Source organism: Cavia porcellus, unplaced genomic scaffold, assembly GCF_034190915.1.
Source record: "Cavia porcellus strain 051 isolate PalLab524CR breed Dunkin Hartley unplaced genomic scaffold, mCavPor4.1 scaffold_40, whole genome shotgun sequence".
Classification (NCBI taxonomy): Eukaryota; Metazoa; Chordata; class Mammalia; order Rodentia; family Caviidae; genus Cavia; species Cavia porcellus.
The window spans coordinates 10,014,738-10,034,115 of record NW_026947523.1 but is presented as its reverse complement, the minus strand read 5'-3'; the positions used below and the strand labels follow the sequence as shown (position 1 = coordinate 10,034,115).

Sequence of the window (19,378 nt, the reverse complement as noted above, 5' to 3'; positions counted from 1 at the left end):
CCACCTCTGCAAAGGCCAGGAACAAAAGTCATCGGGGGTGGGGGGCCCTGGGAAAAGGGAAAGTACTGAGGTCTCAAGGTATGTGTACCCCCATCCTCCACTTCTAATGCTACCTTGCAGGTGCAACTGCTCTGTGGGGAAGGAGCCAGACTCTGCAGAACCTTCTTTGAGTTTCATTCTTGCTCCCCATACTTTAAAGTCCTGGCTTCTCAAAGGTTCTAAGACCTGCAGTTTCCTCATCAGAAGCTCTCCTCCCCAAAATGGCGACCCAGGCAGTTGGGTCACCCCATCACTGCCCTGGAGGACTGGTCTAGACAACCACAAAACCACCCCCCAATAGGTCAAACTCTGAGCAGCCAGTTACACATCCGGGTCCTAAAAAAGCATTTGTCAAAAGTCATCGAACTGTAACCTGAAGATCTACACATCTTTATGTAAATGATCTCAAATATAACTGCCCCAGGGGACTCTGCTGCACACGCATTGTGGAGAGCCACTAGCTCAAGACCAAGGGACGCCCCTCTCGTCCGACATCTTTTCAGGACCTGGCTCAGAACTGGAGCGTGCACGGTTCAGAGGCCAGATTAGACCCCGCGGGAAGGCAAGGTGAAGTGAACAGGGTTAAAATGTGTCATGTGAATGAACCAGCTCCCTGAGATGAATGTCACTATCACGTACTGCAAACAAGTACTAATACAAATTAAAACAATAAATTAAAAAAACAAAGAGTTGACCCAAAGATACCGCTCTTAGCCTACGTTTTTCTCATAGCAACCAGCTCTCCTAAGCGTCTGATTGGCTGAGGGGCCCGAGGCTAGTCACATTTTCTAGTCCTAGCTCCTTATTGGTTACAAAGGACGTCAGTCTCCCAAGCAACAGGGTAGAAGGAGTGGCAACTTGGTGACGATTGGTCCAGTAGGCTAAAAGGCGGGGCTAAAGGAGGCTGGTTCCTCATTGGTCTCCACCCTCAGCCACGATTCCCGCCCCTTTCTCTAAACTCCTTTGGTTCTCCCCTCCGTTCTTCTCCTACCCTCTTGCTCCCATTGGCCGCGGTCCAGCCCCCCCATGGTCCCGCCCCCTGCCCGTTCGGAGAGCCGATTGGCCCTGCAGGACGCGCCCAAGCGAGCGCGCCGTGCCCGCGGAGGGAGAGCGACGCGCGCGTGCGGGCGTGCGGGCGGCCAGCCGGCTGTATGGCGCGCTGCGAGCCGCTGCGTGGCGCGACCCTGCGCGACCTACTGGGCCGCACGCAGGGGGTCCTGTTCGACTGCGACGGGGTACTGTGGAACGGCGAGCGCGTGGTGCCCGGCGCCGCGGAGCTGGTGGAGCGGCTGGCGCGGGCGGGCAAGCAGACGCTGTTCGTGAGCAACAACAGCCGGCGCGCGCGGCCCGAGCTGGCCCAGCGCTTCGCGCGCCTGGGCTTCGGGGGGCTGCGCGCCGAGCAGCTCTTCAGCTCCGCGCTATGCGCCGCGCGCCTGCTGCGCCAGCGCCTGACCGGGCCGCCCGACGCGCAGGGCACCGTGTTCGTACTGGGCGGGGAGGGCCTGTGCGCCGAGCTGCGCGCCGCGGGGCTGCGCCTGGCGGGGGACCCCGGCGTCGCCCCGCGCGTGCGCGCCGTGCTTGTGGGCTACGACGAGCAGTTCTCCTTCGCCAAGCTGAGAGAGGCTTGCGCGCACCTGCGCGATCCCGACTGCCTCCTGGTGGCTACCGACCGCGACCCTTGGCACCCGCTTAGCGACGGCAGCCGGACCCCCGGTGAGCGTGGATGGGAGGGAGAGAAGCGCGGGGGGGGAGGGTAGGGTGCACCTGCACCGTGGTTGCCACCTACAGGGATCGGGAGGGATGCGAGGGACACCGTCATGTCTTGTCGTTGCTGTGGTTGTCACTTGTGAGGGGCAGTGGCGTGGTCCCCGTTTGACAGAGGAGTAAACCAAGGCCGTTGTAGCTGTGGGAGTTGCGGGTAGAATCCAGGTCTCCTACTGCACTCCTGACATCTTGCCCCGCCCACCATAGCCTGAGAAGCCTGGAAGGACTGTCCCGTGGTGGGGGGCGTGGGGGTGGGACCGGCGTTCCAGAGGTCATGGTGGACAGGTCTGGGGGGGGGCAGGTGGAGAGTGACCTGCATTCCAGTTCCAGCCCCTTGCGGGCAGCATTTGGATTACATAACCTGCAGGCCTGTGCTCCTGGGATGCTCACTAGCCAGCTCTGCTGGAGGGACAGTGAACAGGGATTTTGTGATTTGTGACACAGTGAATGTTCAGCTGTGTGAGTTTAGGGGGCCCCCCCAGGTATAGAGTGTCACAAAGCACCTTGCTGTCTGTTCTTTCTTCGTTTCCAAGATAATGCAGATGAGAGCTAGGTGGGGTGGCATACACCTGTAATCCCGACATTCAGGAGGCTGAGGCAGGAGGATCGATGAGTTCAAGGCCAGCCTGCACTGTGTAGTGAGACCTTTGTCACAATAAACACATTACTCTGCCACCCTGCAAGGGAGGCAGGGCTCAAGTTAGATAAGAACAGAGACAGCGGGCAACGGGGCAGCGGGACACAGATAGATCCCTGTCACTGTTGTCTGCTGGCCCCAGCTCCATCATTGCTGCCACATGGGGGAGGGGAGAGGTGATATGGAATGTAGTACAGTAGACCCAAGATAGTGTAGGGTGTTGGGGAGGGCCTCGTGCCCAGAGCATCTGGGAAGGCTTCCTGGGTGAGGTGCAGGTCAAGGTGACAGTAAGTTGAGGGGTCATAGACACAAGGTTAACAACAGTGGCAGGCAAGGGCCCGTCCTGGCTCTTTGCTTTAGACCTACTCGCCACCTGACCACACCAGCCTCAGTTTCCCCATAAATCGTAAGAGAAGGGTTCTGGTCAGCTCTATGCTGTGGCCAAGTATAGTGACTCACCTGTGATCCCAACACCAAGGAGGCTGAGGCAGGAGGATCGCCACAAGTTTGAGGCCAGCTTGGACTACACAGTGAGGTCTGTCTCAACAAAAAGAAGTGCTGGGGATTTAGCTCAGTGGCACAAGTCCCTAGTGGCACAAGTGGCAAGCATGAGTTTGTTTGAACCTCGGTACAAAAAAAAAGGAAACAAAAATAGAAGATCTGTTGATGAAAAGTTTTTCCTGGAAGATCTCAAAGCTTGGGTTAAGGCTGTGGAGTAAGAGACTCCCCCCGGCTCAGAATGCACGGTGTGAGGAACTGGGGAGAGATCTGTGTGGATCCCGACCCCACAGTCCTGGTCCCCACCCGGCTGCCCCTCCACCCTGCCAGTCACTCCGAAGCCGCAGCCGGGAGAGGGAGGCAGACGCTTGAGGAATGCCTTGCTGCAGGCTCAGGTGCATTTGGGCACGACTCACTGTTGCAGCTTTGAACTGGTGATGGGAGAATAAAAAGCCCCGCCAGCCTAAGATCAGAAAGTGCGAATCTGTCAGCCTGCCCTCCCCTCCTGAACAGTGTCTGCCGGGTGCCACACAGCAGCCCTGAGCCCGGAGCAGAGGGAGTAGGAACGTCCCTGTCTTAGGACCATGTTATCAGCGTGGTGTGTCGGGCTCGGCTGGGAGTTTTCACTGCCTTGGCTGCTCTGCCCTGCACAGCTGGCATACAGTTGGGCCTCAGTTGCAGCTGAATGAAGAAAGTGAGAGTTGGGGATGTCCCACCCCATCCTGAGTCCTCTGTCCATCTGCTGGGCCGCAGAGCTGGGGCCTCGGGGAAGCAAAGAAAAACATTTAGCTGTCCCCACAGCACTCAGTGGAGAGGACCTCATCCTAGAAAGAGTCTAGCCAGGGGGCAAACAGTCCTTCCCTTCTTTCTCTTTTCTTTTCTTTCGTTACTTTTTTTTTTTTTTTTTTTTTTTTTTTTTTTTTTTTTTTTTTGGTACTGAGAATCCAACTCAGGACTCTGTGCTTGCCAGGCAGGCGCTTGGGCCACTGAGCAACATGCCAGCCCCCTTGCATGAGTTTTAGGCACACAAACAGGTGGGTGTGGTTCAGAGGGAGAACTCTTGTTTAGTGGTCCTAGGTTCAGTTCCCAGCACCAAAAACGAAACACCAGTGGTGACGGGCCTGGTGATTCAGGCCTGAATCCCAGCATTCTAGAAGGCTGAGGTGGGAGCATCCCAAGTTTAAGCCCATCCTGGGGCGATTTAGCAATCTCAGAAATAAAAAAAGGCCTGAGATGTAGCTCACTGCAGAGGCACTGGGTTTATTCCTCTGTACAAACAAACTAAAACCCAGGCACGGTGGTACAGGGCTGTAATCTTAGCTCCTGCCTTTAGGGGGCCAACTAGGCTGGAGGATGGTAAATTGGAGACTAGTCCTGGCAACTGGGTGGGAACTTACTTTAAAATAAAATTGTGTGGAAGGCAGGGGGCGGCTGGGGCTGTGGCCGGATATATACTAGAGCGTTTATCGAGGGCGCGAGGCCCTGACTTCGCCTTGCAGTGCCAGATGAGGGGTGCAGTAGGCGGCTGAGCTTCCCAGGCTGCCTCCCCCCCCCCCCCCCCGCCCATGACCTGTGGTGAGCCCAGGTCTTGTGGCGCTGGGGAAATTTCTTGTTATTGGGCGGGGGGCAGAAAGATTCTCATCCCCACTGATCCTCTTTTGGGCTTTTGGCTTCACGAGCTGAGCATCATGGGATGTGAGAAGGGCGAGAGGAGGCCCAGAGTGTTAGGGACCGGTCAGGGTCTGGCCGCTGGTGTTCCCAGAGATAGTACCATCCAGGACTCAAGGCCGTTGTGGCCAGGTGGAGCTACAGGCAGGATGCACTTCTGGCCTCGCAGGTGGAAGTGACCTCCAGGGCATCATAAAGTTTGGTACAGGAGTTAGGCTGTCCTGAGGGTTGAGTATCTGTTGCCTCTGTTTAATTGTAAATTTACAAGCTGACATTAGTAGCTCCCTTTAGTCGCCAGTTTACAAAGTCAGGCACAGCGCCAGGGATTTATCTCAAGCAGCTTGCGCCTGCCTGGCAAGCTCAAGGTCGTGAGTTCAATCCCTGGTACCACCAAAAAAAAAGAGTCAGGCACAGCACGCAGGCCTAGGGAGGCTGAGGCAGGAAGATCCACATGAGTTTAATAATGAGCTCAAGGCCAGCCTGAACTGCATAGTGAGAACTCTTTTAAAAAAAAAAACCAGCTCACAGAATTCTCGAAGGTGAGAGTTCACTCTCCCAGTCTGCCTAACCTACCACTGAGTTACACTGACCTAAGCTCTGTTTTTTTCTTTTCTATTTTGAGACGGGTCACTATGTAGTCCCGACCAGCCTCATTCCCACCCTCTTGGCCTCAGCCTCCTGAATGCTAGGATTGCAGGAGCAGCCCACCACGCCCAGCTTTGGATGCAGATTCATTTGCTGCTCTTTAACAGGCAACCCAGGGCAGATTACTTAAGGTTACTGGCCTCTGCTTTCTCATCTGTAAAATGGGCTTCTGTGAGCACCTAGCACAGCCCATGGCCATGCAGAATGGCTTAGGAAGCTTAGGTGCTGCTCATCATCTTCCAGCTGGGGAAGACAGAATGTTCTGGGGCGGTCGTGCCCATGGTACCAGCACAGTGGGTTCACTGTTCCAGCAGGTGGTGCTGGCGGGACACAGGACCGTCCGGTTGCAAACAGTCCTCTCATTGTTAAGACCCTTGGGCGCCGCAGTGGCTTTCTCGTGCCCAGCCAGAATTCTCTTGCAGTTGCTTTCACCGCGGAGGCCTACTGGGTCAGAGGTGTGAATATTTCTGTGCCCTGCTGCATTCCAGAGGGGCAGTGCCAGCTCTCGATGCCAAGGGTACAGCTTCTGTAGCAATAACCACAATTACTCTCTGCTAAGTGCTTGTCTGTTTACAAAGCCCAGGCCCCATGATGCCTAGAGTGCCCCTTTGAGGATGGGTGTTGGCTGAATCCGTGTTTGGCAGAGTCCAGGGAAACTCGGAGAGGGTGAGCGGCTTGCCTGAGGACACACAGCTGCCAGAGTAGAGTCCAGCTGAGGGCCTCACCTGCCCTGTTAACGTACAGGGACTCACTGATCCTTGCCGTAACCACAGGAGGCAGGTGCCATGGGTAGCTCCATGGTAGAAATGGAGAAACTGAGGCACTGGCGGTTAATCAGCCTGCCCAAGAAAGTGGGGATGGAGTCTGAACCAGGGATCTGATGCCGGGCCTGTCCCCTTGACTGCTGCCCTGAGATGGAACCAAGCCTTGGGCTCATGTGGTGCCCAGCCTTAGGTGCCCTGGAGACCCAGTTCTGGGGGTGGATGCTGTCACAGCCACCTTCCTGCTGACCGCTCTCTGTCTCCCTGCAGGCACAGGGAGCCTGGCCGCTGCAGTGGAGACGGCCTCCGGCCGCGAGGCGCTGGTGGTGGGCAAGCCCAGCCCCTACATGTTCGAGTGCATCACGGAGCACTTCAGCGTGGACCCCGCCCGCACACTCATGGTGGGCGACCGCCTGGAGACCGACATCCTCTTCGGCCACCGCTGCGGCATGACCTCCGTGCTCACGCTCACGGGCGTGTCCTGCCTGGAGGAGGCCCAGGCCTACCTGGCAGCTGGCAAGCATGACCTGGTGCCCCATTACTATGTGGAGAGCATCACAGACTTGATAGGGGGACTGGAGGACTGAGCCACCTGGCCCGCAGCATGGCCCCAGCCTCCTGACCCCCAGTCCTACTGATGGAAGTGCGGTGGTGAGTCTCGCCAAACACTGCAGGCTCCCTCGCCTCGGTCTCTGTCCTGGTGGAGCTGCCGAGCAGGAAGGTGTGAGGACCTCCGTGCCCCTCCCAGCAGTGGCTGGGCACTCTGCTGTTCCGGAAGCTGCCCCTGCAGCTTGGAGGGTCACCCCGGCCTGACCCAGCCCCGGTGGCCTTGTTTCCTGCCTTGTCGCCTTCCCTGCCTGAATATGGGTTTTGATGCCAACTGAAGATTTCCCCGTCTGGGCATTTGATCCCTCCCCTTCCTGGGAACCCCTGAGTCCTGCCTGCCCCAGGGTCCTGGCCTTTGGCATCCTTTTGGCCTATCAGAGGCCGAGGTAGCCACTGTCCCGAGTGGACCAGTTGAGACTAAGTGGCAGTGGCTTGCTGAGGCCACATCCTGAGAGGACCAATAGAAGCTAAGGAACAACGACCCTTGCATGTCCTAGGTCCTGGGTGGACCCATCCGGACACCAGGTATTCCTGACCCACTGGTCTCTTAGATTCCAAACAGAACAGTTCAGGAGTCCGAGCACAGTGGCCTCTGGACAGTCTGGGTCCCACTAGACCAGCTAGGGCTGGGTGTAGAGACATCCTCCTCCCTGGAGATGTGGCCCATGTGCTCGTCGGCCCTGGGCCTGCGGTGGCCAGAGCCCACCCTCCCTGATCACAGTCCTGTCCAGTGTTGTTGGCCACAGCCCAGAAGGGGCTTTGGTCCCCACGTAGCTAGTGTTGGCTGTGCCACTTTGCCACCTCCTCTCCCGACTCCCAGCTATTTATTTATTCTTTTGTTTATTTGTTCTTGTGTGCCAGGGACGTGGGGCTTGGGGCTGGGCCTCCTCGCCACCTCCACCCGCTGTAAGCAGTCCTCCGTGCTGAGTAAAGTGCGAGTGGCGTGCATTGTGTCTCCGCGTCTGGCCGGGAGGGGACTCGCAGCCACCCGAGACGTCCTCAGGGGATGTGATCCAGCCTACCGTGCTTCAGTGCCGCGTCTGTCCATTGGCAACCCTCCCCTGCCGATTTGCTTAGTCCTTGGGAAACTCCAGCAGGTTCAGTCACTCGTCCTGCTGTATGAGGTCGGAACAAAGGAGTACAGCAAATGTTTAAGATTTTTTTATTAGCATAAAGCACACTGCAGTCACGTCCCTCGGCATCCGCCCCTCACTTCACTCCTGTACCAACACTCCTGGTACCTGCCCAGGTCCGGAGTCCTCTCTCATGAGTGTGTTTAGTTGCATACTGGTAGCTCCCTTGATGTCTTGATTTAAAACCTTTACTTTTCTTGGTCATTCTGACTTCGGAGAAGAACCAGAAGTCACACCGTGCCAGATTCAGTGAATAAGATGAATGGATTCAGGATATACTAAGGCCAGGCAGTCACAGGACAGAGGCCAGGCTGCCTTACACAGCAGGACCCTGTCTCAATCCCCTGACCCAGGAAAAAATGATACAGTGAGCCAGGCACAGTGCACACACCTGTAATCCCAGCACTCCAGAGGCTGAGGCAGAAGGGTTGCCCTGAGCTCAAGGCCAGCCTGGACTACAGAGTAAGACTCCTCAGCAAACAGAAAAAGAATACAGTGAACATGTGGGTCTCCTTTCCCACGTCTCAGCAGTTAGTATTTGCAGTAAGGTCATCAGCTTCTGATATAAACATGGGCCATGTGGAAGCCTGTAACAGGCTCACATAGTTCACCCCCAGATCCTCAGCTTGTGACTGCACAGCCACAAACCGTGGTTCCCAAGAACCAGGATCTTTATGATCCACACTTTCATGACCACTGAATTGCCCTGCCATGGAAACCCCATAGCTCCAGACTTCTTAGGTGAAAGCTTTCCTTTCTTTTTGATTTTTTGTTTTTCGGTTGTGCTGGGGTGGACCTAGGGCCTCACACATGCTAGGCAAGCGCCCTACCCCGAGCTACCAAATCAGATTGAGTGGTTAGGTTCAGTGTTGACCTTATGGGGAAATTTAATTCGGTTCTCATTCATTTTGTGACTGGAATAGTAGTTTGTGAACCGAGGCACTGCTGTACTAACTTAACCAGGCTGGCTTTGAACTCGCAGTCCTCCTGCCTCGGCCTCCGGAGTAGCGGAGATCCCAGCATGCGCTAGGAACCCTTATTAGTTTTCCTGCATTTTAAAGCAGTTTCTGTGGAGTTTTTAAGACAAACTGTCTTAAAATGCATGCATTGGGCACAGCATGGAAAACACTTCAAAGGGAGAAGGCCGGGCTGGAGCCCAGGCAGGGCCTGCTGTGCACAGAGCCCTGGGTTCAGTCCTGGTGCTGCAAACAGCAACAGAAACACCAAGCCGCTGGGCTGGGGAATACAGCTCAGGGACACAAGTGTCTGCCTGGCAAGCGCAAAGTTGTAAATTCGATCCTGGTACCAAAAAACACCAAACTGCACCCTTCCTGCATTAAACACATGATCTTGAGCTTGCCAGGCAGGCACTTAATGCTGCTACGCTAAATCCCCAGGCCTATAATGTTTTAAATTGATACTTACAGGCCTCTGTCCCTCTGGCTGCAGGGGAGCCCATTGCTTCTCAGCCAAGGTTAGAGGCCAAATCAGCCCCAGGGGAGCATGGACAGCACCGGCACTAGTGGGCACCCTTGTCTGCCTGCCTCCGCCACGTGTGGTGGCAGGGAACTGGCTGCAGCAGACACGTGAGCCCTAAGCCGGACGGGGCCTCCCTGTAGCCCCTGCCTCCTGGGGCCCTACTCCTGGCCTGGTCTGCCCCCAGGAACATGCATGCACACAGGCTGTGAGGGTCTTGCACGGGCTCAGGTGACGGGATGTGCAGAGGAAGAGCCGCGAGTGGATGCTGGAGAAGCTGTACCGGCCGTGCAGCAGAGCAGGAAAGTCCAGCCTGATGCCCAGTACACCGGCCGCAAGCGCAGGCCTGGCTTCTGAGCCCCGTGCCTGCCTCCGCCATCTTTTCTGGCTTGACTGACAACGCAGTGTTTAGAAAACTCCTGCAGTTACAGGAATTTTTTTGGTACGGGGGATCGAACTCGTGACCTCGAGTTGCCAGGCAGGCTTTCATGCCGCTGAGCTAAATCCCCAGCCCCAAAGAAATTATCACAATGCAGGAACATTCTGGGAAGGAGGGGAGGAGGGGCTTTGTGCAGCACAAATTGAAGCTGAAAGCGTCCTTAACTGGGCATTCTGTCTCGGGTCCAAAGTCCTTGAGGCAAGCTAGAAAACATTAAGTATAAAAACACAGAAATGGTTGCTGGACAGAGTTACATTGCCCCAGCTCCCTGTCTGGAAAAGCAGCTGGACACAGATTCAAGGACAACTATGTGACAAGAAGCAGGAGTATAATCAGAAGATAGCAACTGATTTTTAGCCTGTGCTATAGAACATCTATACAGTGATTATAAATCTGTTAATCCATAACTTTGCTCTTAACAGTTCCTCTTACCATCTGCAAAAGATACATTGTTTGCGGGAGGCTGAAGTGGGAGGATCGTTCTATTTCCTATTATCTATCTTGTACTTTACTTTTTTTTCTTTTTTGGGGGGTGGTGGTGGTTAACAATCGAACTCACAACCTCATCCTTGCCAGGCAAGTGCTTGTGCTGCTGAGCTATATCCCCAGCCTTGTATTTTGCTCTTTAAGTTACTTACACTTGCTGGAAATGCAGCTCAGCAGTGTAAGCATCTGCTTGGCAACCATAAGGTTATGAGTTTGATGCCTGGTACCAAAAAAAAACAAAGTCACTTAGGCTTTGAGCTTCTCAGATAAGACAGCCATGTAATATTTATGCTTGTATTATTTATTTCACTTAATATTATGGTCTCAAGGTATATTCATTTTCCTGCAAGTTACTCAAATTTATCCCTTAGAGCAGAGTAGTGCTCCATTTGTATAAATACCAACGGGTCTTTTTTATCCACTCACCTGTTGATAGGCTGTTTCCAAGAATTAGCTGTTATAAATTCAGTTGCTATAAACATGGGCATATCCCTGTAATATGAATCTTTAACTGTTTTGGAAAAATACTCCGAAATCGGTACCAGGGATCGAGCTCACGACTGCCTGCTTGCAAGGCAGGCGCTTATGCCGCTGAGCTAAATCCCCAGCCCGATGATGGTGATTCTTTTTGGAGTAAGATAGAATCTCAGTATTGTTTTAATTTGCATTTCTCTAATGGCCAAAGATGATGAACAATTTTTCATATTTTTATTGGCCATTTGTAGGAAACAAAGTAAGAAAAACTCGAGCTGGCTGCAGTGGCACATGCCCAGAGTCTCAGCCTGGGAGCTGAGGCAAAAGGGTCATGTTTGAGGCCACCCCAGACCACACAGTGCAACCCTGTCTCAAAACAAAACCAAACAAACACAAAGTTTTCAAATGTAATGAAATTTTTACGACTATCCTTAAGCACAGTAAACATTTACTAATTTCGGCTTTGCTGCATTAGAAGACAGAATATAAGGTAAAGTGGTCTTTATTTTAAGAATGCAGACGGAGAACCGCACCACCGCCACCACTGAGGTCTGGCTTTCTCTCTGCCCGACACGTGGTGTGGGGGCATCCATAGAGCTTAGGTTTGGGGTGGAGCCTAAGGGGCACTACGGATGCACTTGTAGCTCTTTGGAATTCATTTCCTGCCAGAGGTAAATTGCTTAGAGGCGGGGAAGGTGACCTTCGGCCTCCCAGCCTCCCACCGCTGCAGCGTCCCCTTTAGGGCAAAAGCCTTTCAGAACCAACTCAAGATTTTTTAAGTCTCCAATATTTTCTGAGCTCTTCAAAAGCTCTTAGCTTCCCGTGAGTCTATAATTTCGAAATAAAGTATTTTTTAAAATGTAAAAGGCTCAGCTTGAGCCCTGGAGAGCTGAGGGCTAAAGAGGTCTGGTCCCACCCAGAGCTTACCAGAAAGGAGGGGCTGCTCCCCAGGAGAGGGCTGGGGACTCAGCAGAGGGCGACCCAGCAACAGGACCAGCCTGCAGCCAAGGGCAGGAAGCCCACCGCGCGCTGGGGCTGGCCGGCTGCGCATGCGCAGGAGGAACCACAGAGACTGGGGGACAGGGTAGCAGGATAAGGGGGAGCTGCAGTGCAGAGCCGTCAGAAAAGGATCTGAAGTTCGGGAGCGTGCTGCGCAGGATCTTTACACGCTTCAGGAACGGAGGCTGAAGACAGCGCTGCCCCGGCGAGCTTTGCTTAGTTCGCAGCTGAAAGGCTTTGGCCCCAACTCCCGTCCGCCCTTGGTCCAGTAACCCCCTGGTGTTGTTTTCCATCACTGAATGGGGGAGCAGGGCAGCCAGGGTTATATGCAGTGCCTCTCTTGCTCTGACATCTAGGGGTGTGGCTGGCACCTCCTTGGGCCCACAGTCTTCGCAGGCACCAGCTGCGGAGGCGCTGTCCATCCTGGCAGGGTGGGAGGCTGCTGCTGGGAGGGGCAGTGCTGGGCTCCCCATGTCTGCTCGATCGGGGCTCATGAGTCAGCAGCGGCCGAGGGCCAGCCTGAGAACAAGGAATTCCTTGAGCACTGTGAGCAGGAATGGGGGGAGAACCCCAGAATCCCGGACAGTGACTTTGGCCCTGAGGGACACAGAAAGGGGATACACATTCCCCCAGATCCTTGCATGTACCACCTGTCACCGTCCTGGCAGGGGGCCAATGAGGGGCTCATCCCCCCTTCCAGGCCAGGAGACAGAGGCAGGAAACCTGTCTCCAGGAGGTTACACGGTGGCCGCAGCTGCCCTCCCCCGGGACACACTCAGGCCTGTGGGCAGACGCCAAGTAGAGGTGACCCAATGACCCCAAGTATGAAAGGGAGGCACCTGGCACAGGGCCTGGCAGATAAGAGGGTGCCACCACGAGAAGGCCCCGAGGCCTTGATGGGCGGGCGCCCCAGAGGCTTATTCCTTTCTAGGAGGTGCTTCTACCCCAGCCTAGGCGAGAAGGGACTGTTAGGGACCAGTGGAAGGAGGCAGGCCCTTTAAGAGGAGCTGCCACATCCCCAAGAAGTAAAAATAGTCTGGAAGATTAAAACCTGAGGTCAACCATGCGATGCCACACACCTGTAATGCCCCGGCTTTGGGAGGCGGGAGGGCAGGAGGCTGGAAGTTTGAGCCCAGCCTGGCCAATTTAGTCATTTATCAAAACCCTGCCTGAAGAAAAGAAAAAGAAGGAAAGAGAAAAAGAAAAGAAACCTGCAGATGATGTGAACACCCTGGGTTCCATCTCCCCTACAAAAACAAACAAAACAAAAGAACCCACGGTCCAGAAAGACCTTAATTACCTATTTAGTACCATGGAGCTGAGTTCCACCCTGCGTAACCTCGATGCAGACAGGAGAGCAGGATTTCACCTGACCAGCTGCAGATGGGGAGACTGAGGCAACAGGAAGCTAAGGCTTCACCAGAAGAGCAGGGTGCATAGCAGGGCCAGAAGCAGAACCAGGTCTTCAGTTTGGGGGGAGCAGCACTTGCTGAGGACCTGTGCCCATGCCAGGGCTGCTCTCCAGCTGAGTCAGGAGACCCAGAGGAGGAGACCGCAGTCCCTCATTCCTGGGCCAGGGAAGTAGGGATGCACAGCTCCTCCTGGACTCCCCTGAAATGGCTAGCCACTTAGGGCTAGGGTTGGGGTTAAGGGACCCCACGAAGTGGGGCAGGGAGGGCACAGAACGGCAGAGCCAGGCTGGGCCCCACCTACCCCAGACCTGAGGTTTTGGGGAGGCCCCACAGGAAGAAGTGAAGCTTCTGTGGTTGCTTCCCCAGGCAGCCACTGGGGAAGGAGCAGAGGAGGGGGCTGCCTGGAAGCCACCCACCCCCTCTCCTCCTGTGTCCAAGGCTTCGGGCTCGGGAGGATCGGGCTGCAGGATGGATCTGGGAGGAAGAGCAGGGCTGCCAGGCCAGCCTGACCCTCAGCTGGGATTCACTGCAGCCTGCTGCTGCTGCCTCTCTGATGCTGGAAGACTCAGACAGGAGAGAAGAGCACATCCCTTCCCGGCCCCGCCCTCCCTGGTTCCCATCCACACTGAGCTACATCTTCAAGTCTTTTTATTTTTTTTATTTTGAAAGAAGGTCACACTGAGTTGCCTAGGCTGAGCTCACACTTACAATCCTCCTGCCTCAGCCTCCCAGAGTGTTGCGATTACAAGCATGTGCTACCACACCCGGCTTGTGCCACTTCTTACTTAGATTCATGGTCAGATTACTTGAGAGCAGAGACCACGAAGGGTGCATCCGTCTCCCAACCCCAAGGCAGCCCAGGGTCAGGCACAGAGAATTTCTGTGGGACCGACGGCAAAGTAAGGATGGGCCTGACCTCAGACTGGGGGAAGGTGATGGGTGTGGACTGTGGACGGGCTACACTGCCAGGACCCCAGTCCTTCTGGTAGGGCCTACCTTGGGCCACCTTCCAGGCCTGACCTCTCAAATGCGCACAGGAAATCAGACTGAGCTCTGAAGAGTCGCAGCAGGCCTCCAAGGGGGGGCCATGCCAGACACTCCTGCCAGGCCAGCAGCCTCGCCTGGCACCCTGCCTGGTCTTTCTTTAGCCTCAGCAAGCAGTGCAGCACCAGCCTCGGTCACTGTTCCTGCTTCCGGGGGCGGCCCGGGTGGGGCTGGGGCTTGCGGTAACCGGTCCCTAGGCTTCTGCAGAGGTCCACAGAACAGTCACGCCCTGGCACTGCCAGGGAGCAGCCTCTCCTACACCCTCGGATCCCTCAAGGGCTCTGCACCCTCCAGCTATCCCTCTGGGCACCCTACCCCAGCCCAGGGCTCAGCCTCCTGGCCCCAGGCCCCTTCCCGCCAACTCCTAGGCCTAGCTCATCCTCAAACTATTTTCCACTGGCTTCCCCCAATCTCTGCCACCGCTTAAGTTTTTTTTTTTTTTTTTTTAGGTTGGGCGGGAGGGATGGCGAATGGGAGGTGGGGCTTGAGTAGGGGGGAGTGAGGGGGCGTGCCTAAGGGGAGGGTCTCGCCATTCTGATTGGTCACCTTGGCTCCAGAACAGGCTTCAAAATTCCATTGCTCCGCCTGCGGTGGCCCCCAGCCCTATCCTGACTTGCAATTGGCTGAGTTTCCAGGGGGTGGGACTTACCGGAGTATGGTCCAGTTAAAAGGGTGGGAGCGGCCGGCCCCATCTCTAGGGTGGAGTCCTCAGACAGCTGGTGCAGCAGTCCCTGGAACATCTTCTTGGCCTCAGTCATGGCTTGTGTAAGTGTAGAGACCCCACCCCAAAGCTCAGGGGACAGGGCGGGAGCAGATGGCCAGGGGAGAGGAGACAGCGCCCGAGCTGGGTTCCAGTCCATGCTATGTAGCATGGGACAAGTGCCTTCTCTTTCCTGATCCTCAGTGGCACATCTGTAAAATGGGGGTGGGGGCCATGGTCTCCCAAACTTTCTCTAGCTTAGGAATTTTCTAGATTCCTCCAGAGGCTGACAGCACAGTTACACTGCAGGGTCCGACATTCTGCAGTTCAGCAGCTGTCTGCCAAGTGGAAGTGGCAAGGGTGTGGCCAACGGGAGGGGGGCACTTCGGCCCAGGTCACTATCTCTTCCCCTCGTCCACGACACAGAGCCTCCTGTCCCCTCCCCCCTGCAGCTGTCCCCGCTCTCAGGACCAGGGCCAAGTCACCAGAGGGCTCCAAGAAGTGGCTTGGGCTTCCTGGGTTAGGGGTGCAGGGCGGTTCTGTCTAGACCAGTGGGGCCTAGGCCCAACGAGGAATCGAGAGGATGGGGAGGCAAGTGCCTCTCACGGGCCCCCAGGGAAACTGTTCTAGTTTCTGGCAGAAGGAACCCTGCACAGTTAGCTCCTGTCCACCGCGTGGGCCAGAGGCTGGCAGGGCGGTGTGCCGGTCCTGCTGGCTTGTTCATCCTAAACCACCCTGGCTGAAGCCCTGACCTCTGGCTGCTCCCCCTCGTGCAGAGGGCCCTGACTGTGTCCCTCAGCGCGTCCTCTCCAGCCCCTGCGCCTGTCTGAGAGAGGGTTTGAAAGGACTGGGTGAGGTCCCAGGCCACTTAGACTTACAGACCAGGGAAGGGGCAAAGGGTTGCCCATGCCCAGGAGGTCCTTTCCATCTGCAAAAAGAGGCCATAGTGCACTGGACCCCGCCCCCCAGGCATTGCGAGTCAGAATTCCCAAGCAGATGGACAAAACTGGCTTCACCAGAGCTCAACTTCTAGAACGGTTCTCCTCTTTCACACTGAAACAGATATTGCTGGTAACAGGGACTTTCCCAGGCCCTCCGCAATAATCAAAGGCTAGATCTTGCACCTCGTCCTGTTCCCACCTCCCTCGCCTGGTCTGAGGACCCGGGGTTCAATTTACCTAACTCCCACTCGCCGCCACCCCGGGACAGGCCAAGGTCTCGTCCTCCTAACCCAGGTGGGCGGACGGGTCTCGTTTGCGCAGGGTCTGGTCGCCAGCAACCTGAACCTCAAGCCTGGGGAGTGCCTCCGAGTGCGGGGCGAGGTGGCCCCCGAAGCCAAGAGGTGAGGGCCGGGAGACAGGGGCGGGGCTGGAGGAGGGACAGGGGGGCTAGAAAGCGCTTGGCCACCGAACCCTGGACCTCGACGCGGGGAGGGGGCTAGTGGCCAGCTGCAGATGCTGCGTTTTCTGAGTGAGTCATTTCCTGAGCTGGCCCTGGGCGCCCCCACCACTGTCGTCTCCTCCCTCCATGCTTAAACCGAACCAGCTGCAGCCCCGTGGGCCACCTAGGTTCGCCCCTCCCCTTCCGGCTGGGGGCGGTGCCGAACCTGGGGTGGGGGGAAGGGGCGTGGCCCTGTCCCCCATCCCAATCCGATCAGTCTCCAGGTTCCTTCAACCAGCTGGCCTGGTGTCTTGGCCCCCACGTGACCTTGGATGAGTCAACCAACCTCACGAGCCTCAGTTTCTTAATATGCAGAGCTGTTATGCGAAGGAAATGAGAGGTGTTTGGTCACGAGGTTGCTGATGGATGATCCGCTGGTCATTACCAGCCGCTGACATTTCCTTACGAACCCTCGGAGGTGGGAATTGCTGTTAGCTCCACTCCACAGTTAATATTATTATTCTTTCCTTCTTCCCACAATGACTGAGCAGCCGCTGTGTGGCCATCTGGGCACCAGGAATTCAGAAATGTACTAGAGACACAGTCAGGGGTGGTGGCACAAGGCTGTAATCTCAGTTCTCTGAAGGCTGAGGCAAGAGGATCGCCACAAATTTGAGGGCGGCCTGGGCTTAAAAAAAAACAAACAAACAAACTCAGGACCCCCTCCCCTGACAGAGGTTACCATCTGGAGGGGGTCCTGACTTTGACCAAAGGAGCTAGGACGCAAGCTAATACATATGTAGGATGGTCGAGCACAGCAAGACCCTTCTGCATGCTTCCTGTGTAATCCAGATGATACAGGTGGGGAAACTGAGGCCCAGAGAGGGCAGGAACTAGAATCCAGGCTTCTAGTCACCTGTCGATGAGCGACCCCGCAAGGTGCACTCCGCTTAGGGTGTCCCGGGTGGCAGACTGGTCCACTCGAGGCCTGGAGCTGGCGGGGTTGCCCTTAACCCCAACCGTCCCTCCTAGCTTCGTGCTGAACCTGGGCAAAGACAGCAACAACCTGTGCCTACACTTCAACCCTCGCTTCAGCGCGCACGGGGACACCAACACCATCGTGTGCAACAGCAAGGACGGCGGCGCCTGGGGGACAGAGCATCGTGAGCCCGCCTTCCCCTTCCAGCCCGGGAGCGTGGTGGAGGTGGGCTGGGCCTGGAGGTGGGCGGGCACACGGCGGGTGGGGTGGAGGGGGAGCTGCGTTCAGGGTTTGGAGACTTCCCCATTGCACCCGATGTGATCACATGAGTGTCCTCTCTCCGAACTGATGACCACACCCGCCCCTTCCCAGCGAGCTCACTGTCCCCTTCCTCCTCCCTTCAGGTCTGCATCTCCTTTGACAAGACTGACCTGACCATCACACTGCCCGATGGACACCAATTCAAGTTCCCCAACCGTCTCAACCTGGAGGCCATCAACTACTTGGCAGCTGATGGTGACTTCAAGATCAAGTGTATGGCCTTTGAGTGAAGCCACCCAGCCTATGTCCCCCAATAAAGGCAGCTGCCTCTTGGCCCCCTGAACCAGCCTCTGTGTGCATGTATGTGTGTGCATGTGAGAACGTTCAGGCACATGGTAGCTGGAACCAGCCTATGCGTTTCTTTTTTCTTGCAGTGCTGGGGAAGAATCCCACAGACAGACACTTTATTTTTTGGTAGTAGGACTCAAATCAGGACCTCATGCTTGCCAGGCAGGCGCTGTACCACAGAACTAAATCCCCAGCCCTTCTTTAGCGAAAAGTTTAAAAGATCTGGAATCAGGCAAGGGGCTCCTATCTATGTGGTGTTGTGCATGTTAACTGACCTCCTAGAGCCTCAGTTCCTAGGGTTGCTGTGGAGTTACATGAGATGTTACAAGCACGGGTGCTTGTCTGTAATCCCAGCACTCAGCAGGCTGAGGTAGGAGGGTCATGAGTTTGAGGCCAGTTCGGACTACATAGTGAGCTTAAGACCTGCCAGGAGTATATAGCAAGACCCTGTCTCAACACAAAAAAGGATCGTCACATGAAAGAGGCCAAGTTCAGTGCCTGTCACATGGTAAATGTTCAGGGAATGGATAATGGTTTTCCCACTGTTTTTTGTTTTTGTTTTTGTTTTTTTTTGCAGGTTTTTTCTTTTCTTTTCTTTTCTTTTTTTTTTTTTGTTTTTTTTTTTGGTTCTGGGGATTGAACTCATGACCTCACACTTACCAGGCAAGCACTTGAGCTGCTGAGCTAAATCCCCGGCCCTCCACTGCTTTTCTTTTCTTATTATTATTATTTTTTTTAACAGGATCCCACTATGTAGCCCGGATGGCTTTGAACTCAGTGATTTTCCTGCCTCAGCCTCCCAGTGCTGGGGTCACAGGTGTACACCACAGTTACTGGCTCCCTGCTTATTTTATGGTTAGGGCTAAGTTATTTAGAAATATCATAGGCTGTCGGATAGGTCAGGGCAGCAGACAACTGTTTCTGGGGGCACACTTGCTGCAGGCCAGGCTTCAAGGATCAGGAGGACCAACTCACCCTACAGGCCCCCTAGGGATGAACAGCAGTGACTGAATTCTAACTAGGCATTGATCACCTTGGGGTGGGGGCCGACCTCCCTAACCCTCTCCTCCCAGCAAACACACGCTCGGTATCTAACTTGCTTCCCAATGTGACCTTTATATAATCCCCTAAGTAACTACACGCTGTAAACTTATTGGTTGGCCGTAGTTTTCCTCACACCCATCCTGTGATTTTCTATTGGATCTACATTACCTAAGAGATAATACTTGTAATCTTACTGGCTGATTATAGTTCTGTCCCACCTTGAACTGGCTTTGCTCAATAAACACTTTAAATTTTTTTTTTTTTTTGGTCTTTTTCGTTTTTATCGGTACCAGGGATCGAACTCACGACTGCCTGCTTGCAAGGCAGGCGCTTATGCCGCTGAGCTAAATCCCCAGCCCCAATAAACACTTTAGAGAAGTGGGGTTGCCTGGAAACCCACTCTATAGGCCTGTCTCTGTCTCTTAGAAGGTTTTCTTTCTCTCAAATTTCTCCTACCCTGAACCTACATTTCCTCTAGAATTCATTCCTTGATTTTAGAGAGCACAGGCGTTGGGACATCTAGCAGGTTGGGAATTACATTTCCCTTGTGTGGTTTGGCGGTCCTATATCAGGCGCCCTATACCA

General features: G+C 55.1%; 2 protein-coding genes, 1 long non-coding RNA gene and 1 other non-coding gene across 4 annotated transcripts; 3 read left to right on the top strand and 1 right to left on the bottom strand.

The window, feature by feature from the left end:
- The first annotated feature begins 1,113 nt into the window (after positions 1-1,113).
- Positions 1,114-7,566, top strand: Pdxp (pyridoxal phosphatase). Its single transcript, XM_003470470.4, has 2 exons — positions 1,114-1,752; positions 6,283-7,566. Exons 1-2 carry the CDS (start codon positions 1,191-1,193, stop codon positions 6,597-6,599), a joined length of 879 nt encoding a protein of 292 aa, XP_003470518.2. The 5' UTR covers positions 1,114-1,190; the 3' UTR covers positions 6,600-7,566.
- LOC106027869 (uncharacterized) lies at positions 7,442-16,096 on the bottom strand. Its single transcript, XR_001201448.2, has 3 exons — positions 15,960-16,096; positions 14,731-14,993; positions 7,442-12,144 (listed from the first exon to the last, which is right to left on the bottom strand). It is a non-coding gene; the product is annotated as an uncharacterized LOC106027869 (long non-coding RNA).
- On the top strand, positions 9,178-9,306 carry LOC111757052 (small Cajal body-specific RNA 20). The gene has a single exon (XR_002791436.1). It is a non-coding gene; the product is annotated as a small Cajal body-specific RNA 20 (non-coding RNA).
- On the top strand, positions 14,714-17,744 carry Lgals1 (galectin 1). Its single transcript, XM_003470472.5, has 4 exons — positions 14,714-14,846; positions 16,044-16,123; positions 17,194-17,365; positions 17,545-17,744. Exons 1-4 carry the CDS (start codon positions 14,838-14,840, stop codon positions 17,689-17,691), a joined length of 408 nt encoding a protein of 135 aa, XP_003470520.1. The 5' UTR covers positions 14,714-14,837; the 3' UTR covers positions 17,692-17,744.
- Positions 17,745-19,378: the final 1,634 nt, after the last annotated feature.

Coding starts and splice junctions, on each gene's coding strand:
- Pdxp (XM_003470470.4), top strand. CDS start 1,191: ATGGCGCGCTGCGAGCCGCTGCGTGGCGCGACCCTGCGCGACCTACTG. Junction 1,753..6,282: donor CGACGGCAGCCGGACCCCCG/GTGAGCGTGGAT, acceptor GTCTCCCTGCAG/GCACAGGGAGCCTGGCCGCT.
- Lgals1 (XM_003470472.5), top strand. Junction 16,124..17,193: donor GTGGCCCCCGAAGCCAAGAG/GTGAGGGCCGGG, acceptor CGTCCCTCCTAG/CTTCGTGCTGAACCTGGGCA. Junction 17,366..17,544: donor AGCCCGGGAGCGTGGTGGAG/GTGGGCTGGGCC, acceptor TCCTCCCTTCAG/GTCTGCATCTCCTTTGACAA.